The sequence below is a fragment of the Uranotaenia lowii genome, chromosome 3 (assembly GCF_029784155.1).
Source record: "Uranotaenia lowii strain MFRU-FL chromosome 3, ASM2978415v1, whole genome shotgun sequence".
NCBI lineage: Eukaryota > Metazoa > Arthropoda > Insecta > Diptera > Culicidae > Uranotaenia > Uranotaenia lowii.
In genome coordinates, this window is record NC_073693.1 from 267,703,206 (window position 1) to 267,709,614 (window position 6,409).

A 6,409-nucleotide genomic window follows, 5' to 3' on the forward strand; every position below is an offset into this window, starting at 1 on the left:
ACAAAACAGGGCCGTTGGAAGAACCGACTCATGGAGAGGGGGGAAGGGTTTGGTGACTGATTTTTGCCCAACAATGCACGAATAAAAAAATTTAAACAAATCATGTTTGTAACTAGAGATGTACCGAATAGTGGTAAGGCTATGATCATTTAGTATCCGGGCAGTTACAAACGTGTGTATTTTAAAAACTATTCATTTGATCGAAAAACTTTCTTTGGAGGAAATGAAGGTGTTAATATGACATTCAATGTAAAAATATAAAAAAAATATTTATCAATGATTTCAAGAAATACTCTAACTTTTTCATAAAATCTCTTTTTTATCTTTGCACACTTTTTTCAGTCATCTATTGATTTATTTTTATTACCACAGAAGCAAAACCTTTGCTAAATCATGATATTTTACACAAACTCGCCTGGAAAAAGCAATTGGAATCTGGTTGGAACCTTTTCATGAGTAGACATCTCGAAGATTTTGATCTCTCAATTCCGGTTTTTACATAAATAATTTTCTCCATCAGATCACATCTCTCATATTGCGTAAAACGCGGATGCACAGATTGCGATCTTTGAAACTGATCAATAATAGTTATTTACATGGTGTCTACTAGTCAGGCAACACTTTTTGCCTGCCGGAAATGGATTTTTTGCATTATTTAAGGAGTCTGCATTCAGTTATCCCCAATTATCATAGACTTTTTACCATATTTAAGATACAGGGTTGCAATCCGATGGTTGGTTTGAACTTCGTGTGGATCCTAGAATGGCTCCTTATACTTCTTAACCATTTGGTCCGAAAAAAAATTAGAAAAAATCAACAGTCTGTAAGTTTAGGTAGTTTTCTCTATGTTAACTTAAAACACTTCTGATTAGTTTGAGGTCTGAATCCAAAGAGACAGAATCTTTATTCTCCAGATCACACGAAACCTTTTCTGGTTTTTCTAGACTGGCTGTTTATGTTGAGCCATAACAGCTGATTATCTTCACGCTCAGTTTGCAACCATCGAATTTGTCTTAATACTAACAATTCTCCCTCTTTTAGAATAAACTTTATAAATTTCAATTCATTTCACCTTACTCTTAACTAATAATCATAAATTATTTAAAACTGCCTTTAGAAGTAAACAAAGTCATTAGCTTTCAACAATTTTCTTCTTCTTTCAGATCTCCTGATGGCCTTAGGCTCCGATGATGACACGTTAGGGCCCAGAGAAACGTCGCTCCCGTTGGATTGAACCGTTGCTCTTGATGTAGAGGGTCGCTGCTGAGAAGGAGAAAACCCATAGAAGACTTCCTCATCTGAATCCTCTCGACGTCTTTTCTGTGAATTCTTTCCGTTTTGACTGTCCGTCGATGAAGGATTCGGAAATTGAAGCGCCGCATTGCGCCTATGTTCATTTTGCGCCTTTTTGATCTGCCCCCTGTGAGCCGAGATCACATGTGCTCCCAGAGCGATCTGGAAAACATTGTAAGAAAGTCTCTTAATAAAAATTGCATTTAACCATTTTTCAATCTCTCGAGCATTCGGATTTCTGTAAAAAACCTTGTCTCCTCTTTTCAAATTAGAAATAGGATCTAACTTTTCTTTCTCGTAATTAGTGTAGCCAAAATCATCTTCAGTTCTTTGTGGCCGTTCCACTATTTTGCTTCTGTTATCAGAAATCGGAACAAGTTGATTTTTAAAATCATTTTTAGGATTTGTCAAATCCAACAACGTTTTCGGTTTGAACCTAAATATTCGTTCTGATGGGAAATCTTCCCCTTCTGATAGGCAACTGTTTCTGTAGTTAAAAAGAAAATAATCAAGTCTATCTTGTATATCCATATTCCTCATATCCGAATCCAACCAAAACTTTTTTAGTACTTCTTTGGCTACTCTCACTAGCCTTTCGGCCTGTCCATTACTCTGTGGATGATAAGGAGGGCTTTTATACACTTTTATTCCTTGTCTTTCCATGAAAGAAATGAACTGTTGCGAATTATAAGGTGGCCCATTATCAGAAACAATTACATCCGGTAACCCGAATCTCGCAAAAAAATCCGTAAACTTTTTTAAAACTTTATTTGAGTCTGTTCCAAAATTCATTAAGTAAACTTCAAGCCACTTAGAAAAGCTATCAATAATAAGAAGAAAATATTGTCTTTCAAAATAAAAAAAATCTGTGTGAATTCTACTAAACGGTCTAGCAGTTGGTATCCAGCTATACGTTTCATTTTTTCCAGGAACTACCGCCATTTTCGCACAAACTTCACAACTTTCCGCAAATCTTTCCAAGTCTCTATTTATTCCAATCCAGTAAACACTTTTTCTAGCCAATTGCTTCATTTTAACAATACCAACATGGTTAGAATGTAAAAGTTTGATAATTTTCTGTTTAAGAACTTCAGGTATGAAAACCCTTTCTTGAAAAAGCAAAACGCCATCTACTTCTTCTAAATCATGATGCTGAGAATATAAGTCCTTCAGTTCTTTATCAATTCTATCGGGCCAGCCATTTTTTAAATACAGTTTAATGTTTTGCAAAACTCTATCATTATTTGTCTCAGCAGCCACCATTGAAAAGTCGATTGGAAATTCATTTGAAAAATTTAGACTTTTGATAAACTGATTGTCAATCTTTTTAGACACTCCTTCTTCCAAAGGAAATCTCGAGCAGAAATCTGCATTTCCCATTCTTTCTGAAGGTCTATATAAAATATCAAACTCATAAATTGATAACTCCATAATGAACCTTTGAAGCCTTGTAACAAATATTGTATTTCTACCATTTTTTCCTAATATTCCCAACAAAGGTTTGTGGTCTGTATAAATTGTAAACTTCTTACCAAACAAAAATTTATGAAATTTTTTTACAGTTGAGACTATTGCCATTGCTTCCAGGTGCAAAATCGGATATCCCTTCTGAGCTGAATTCAGTGAAAAGGAAGTAAACCATATTGGTTTTTCAACTCCATCAATAACGTGAGAAATAACTCCTCCAAGACCATAAGAGCAAGCGTCCGCTGAAACTATTATTGGCAAATTAGGATCATAGAATATTAAAATGTCAGCTTTAAGTAATTGAGCTTTACAATTTTTGAAGGCATTTTCACAATTAGAATCCCAAATAAACTTAGAATCCTTTTTTAATAAATTATACAACGGACTTAGATGAATCGACAACTTTGCTAGAAATTTTCCATAATAATTTATGAGTCCTAAGAAAGCTTTTAGCTCCGACACATTTTTTGGCACTTTAGCCTGTTGTATTGTTGCAACCTTTTCCGGATTTGGTTTAAGCCCTTGTTCACTGATAATGTGTCCCAGATAAGGTAGCTCAGACACGAAAAATTTACATTTTTTGAAGTTTATTTTGATATTTGCCTTAGAAAGCTTTTCAATTACCAGCCATAATTTCATCTGACATTCCTCTTCATCTTTCCCAGCTATCAATACATCGTCTAAATAAACAAAAACATGCTCAATTCCTTGTAAAATTGTTTCCATAATCTGCTGAAAAATGCTAGCACTTGACGAGGCTCCCTGGGGAAGACGATTATAACTGTAAAGTCCACGAATAGTGTTTATAACTACAAATTTTCTAGACCTTTCAGAAAGGCTTAACTGGGTGTAAGCTGTCGCTAAATCCAAAGCACAAAACATTTTTTTGCCCGCCAATGAAGCAAATAAATCCTGAGCAGTCGGTAAAGGGTAGGTGTCCCGAATAAGCACCTTATTAATTGACACCTTACAATCAATCACAAGTCTGATTTCGTTATCCTTCTTAATTACCACGACAACCGGTGAGGCCCATAAGCTAGTCTTAATAGGTGATATTATATCATCCTTTTCTAGTTTCTCTAAATGCTCGATAACCTTGTCTCTAAACCGATAAGGAACATCGTATGCCTTCCTAAAAATTGGCTTGTCTTCCCGGAGCACTAAATCAGCTTCAAAACCTTGTATGGCAGAAGAAAAATTGTTATCAAAAACGTTCGGATACTTCAATTTGACCTCCGCTATACATTTTTCTCCATTATTACCCAATTCAATTTTATTAATATCACCAAAATTCAAAATTCTTCTTCTCCAACCATGACACAAAATATCAAGCCAGTTACGGCCAACCAGTGGTATGAATTGATGATCCCCATCCAAAATTACCAAATTTAAACAAACGGTTTTTCCTTGAAACGTGACATCAACCGAAACTTTTCCATAAATGTTCAAAGTAGAACCATTTATAACCATAAGCTTTTTGTCACTTTTTTCTACACGAAGATTTTTGAATTTCTTTAATAAATCTGTTTTGCTCATTACAGAAACTGCTGAACCACTATCAATTTCCATCCTAATAAATCTCTTATTAATTTGAATATTTAGAAGACAAGGTTCACTTATGTCAGTAATTGATTTAATCATCATGCAATAATAGTCACCTGATTCATCACTGCTACTGTAATCTACTCTGAGACGTTTGAAATAGTCGTGGACATTTTCTTTAGGTTTATCTTTGGTTTTATCGTCCACAAAGTTCACCATACTTCTATGGTTTCTTTTCCTTTCAAAACAGGATTTCCAAACATGCCCCATTTCTCCACAATAGTTGCATTTAAAGTTAGCATAACGTCCTCTAGTCTTAGACTGACTTCCTGAAGGAGATCTGTTGCGATGAGAACTGTGAAAACGACCATGATCCCGACTCTGAGACCTGCCATCAAATCTCGATCTCCTTTCTGGTCCTCTCGAATATCGTCTTTCATATCTTTCGCCTAATCTGAATTTAACCGAGTTTATGTTTTCCGCCTCCATAAATTTATCATTATCGAAAGTCCGCTCTGAACTTTTAAGCATCCTCTCTGTTGTCTTCAGCGTCAAATTTTCCTCATTAAAGAGCCTGCGCCTCAACTCCCTATCTTGAATTCCCGTGACTAACTTATTGCGTATGGCTCTGTCACGATAGCCATCGAATTCGCACGCCTCTGCTAACAATTTGACCGCCAAAATAAAATTCTCGTTAGATTCATTCGGCCCTTGCTTTCGGTTTATGAACCGACAATAAGCATGCAACTCGGAGTCCTTTTTATCGTAGCGTTCCTTAAGTTTTTTTGAAATATCCTCGTAAGATAACGTTTTCAAATCGACTGCCGGAAACAACAGTTTGATTTCATCAAAAACCACCATGCCGCAGAAGCTAAGAAAAAGATCTTTTTTCTTATCATCTGCGACATTGTTGCAAGAGAAAAAATACTCCAGCCTCTCAATGTAGTTTGAAAAGGAGGTTCCCGGAACGTACGGGTCGATTGTTCCAAACATAGCCATTGTGTTTTACTACAAGGCCCAAAAAGAAATAATAAAAAAAAACACAAAGAAATCAATCAATAATGTAGTCAAAATGTAGTCAATAACTGACTTCTGTGATACCTCAATAAAATACAAGAAAAACTAAATGTGCACTCACCAACGAATCGTTACCCGATTCTATGTTCTCAAAATCCAACGTCGAATAAATCGAAAAACAACACCACGAACTTCCGGCACCCCAATTCGGCGCGGCGATAAACAAAATTCCAATTCTAAAATACGATAACACCAGCGTCCCTTTATGGTGAACGGCGTCGCTAATGGCGAATGGCGGCGTCAGAAATGGCGATGGGTGGCGTCGACAAAGCTTCCAAACACAAAAGCCTCGGGTAGCGTCTAAATTGACCGGCTACTCTGCCAATAAAATAATCAGTTCAAGAAAACAATAATTATGACACTTTTCGTATTAAAGAACACAATTAAAAATTGTATACACTCCTCAGAACCCGTATCCAATATCAATTATCCAATCTGTTGGCACAAACTGCCCAAAACAGTAAACACTGAATGTATAAAAAAAACGTCCAAAACACTTTGGCGTCTTGTTGGTTCGTAGTAAACAATTAGCGCTAACAGCGTAACACCACTTTTACAAATTAAACTTTCTTCCACTGTTTCGAACTTACCAAATTCTCCTCGTTCGCCACTGTAAGTTTAGGTAGTTTTCTCTATGTTAACTTAAAACACTTCTGATTAGTTTGAGGTCTGAATCCAAAGAGACAGAATCTTTATTCTCCAGATCACACGAAACCTTTTCTGGTTTTTCTAGACTGGCTGTTTATGTTGAGCCATAACAGCTGATTATCTTCACGCTCAGTTTGCAACCATCGAATTTGTCTTAATACTAACACAGTCCATGAGCATTCAAGCCAACAATCGAGAATTTTCGAGGCGCAAAATGCTTTAAAGGAGCAAATTTGTGCAAAATTATTTTTACCATGTCTTTTTGCATCGTAAATATCTCAAACACACGTTAACTTAAAAATCTATAAAAAAAAAATAGGCAAGATAGTCCTTTTCATAACCAACATAACGCTACTAAAGTTTTGCATATCCGAGCTCAATC

General features: G+C 35.8%; 1 protein-coding gene across 2 annotated transcripts; it reads right to left on the bottom strand.

Moving 5' to 3' along the window:
* Positions 1–828: 828 nt before the first annotated feature.
* On the bottom strand, positions 829–6,160 carry LOC129757327 (uncharacterized). 2 transcript variants are annotated; one of them, XR_008739672.1, is made up of 2 exons: positions 5,441–6,160; positions 829–1,455 (listed from the first exon to the last, which is right to left on the bottom strand). XR_008739672.1 is itself a non-coding variant. In XM_055754514.1 (2 exons), the coding sequence occupies exons 1-2, from the start codon at positions 5,299–5,301 to the stop codon at positions 1,394–1,396; spliced, it is 945 nt and encodes a 314-aa protein (XP_055610489.1). In that variant the 5' UTR covers positions 5,302–6,160; the 3' UTR covers positions 829–1,393. The 2 variants fall into 2 exon arrangements, 1 of the variants encoding a protein (XP_055610489.1); XM_055754514.1 differs by having other exon boundaries at positions 4,419–6,160.
* Positions 6,161–6,409: the final 249 nt, after the last annotated feature.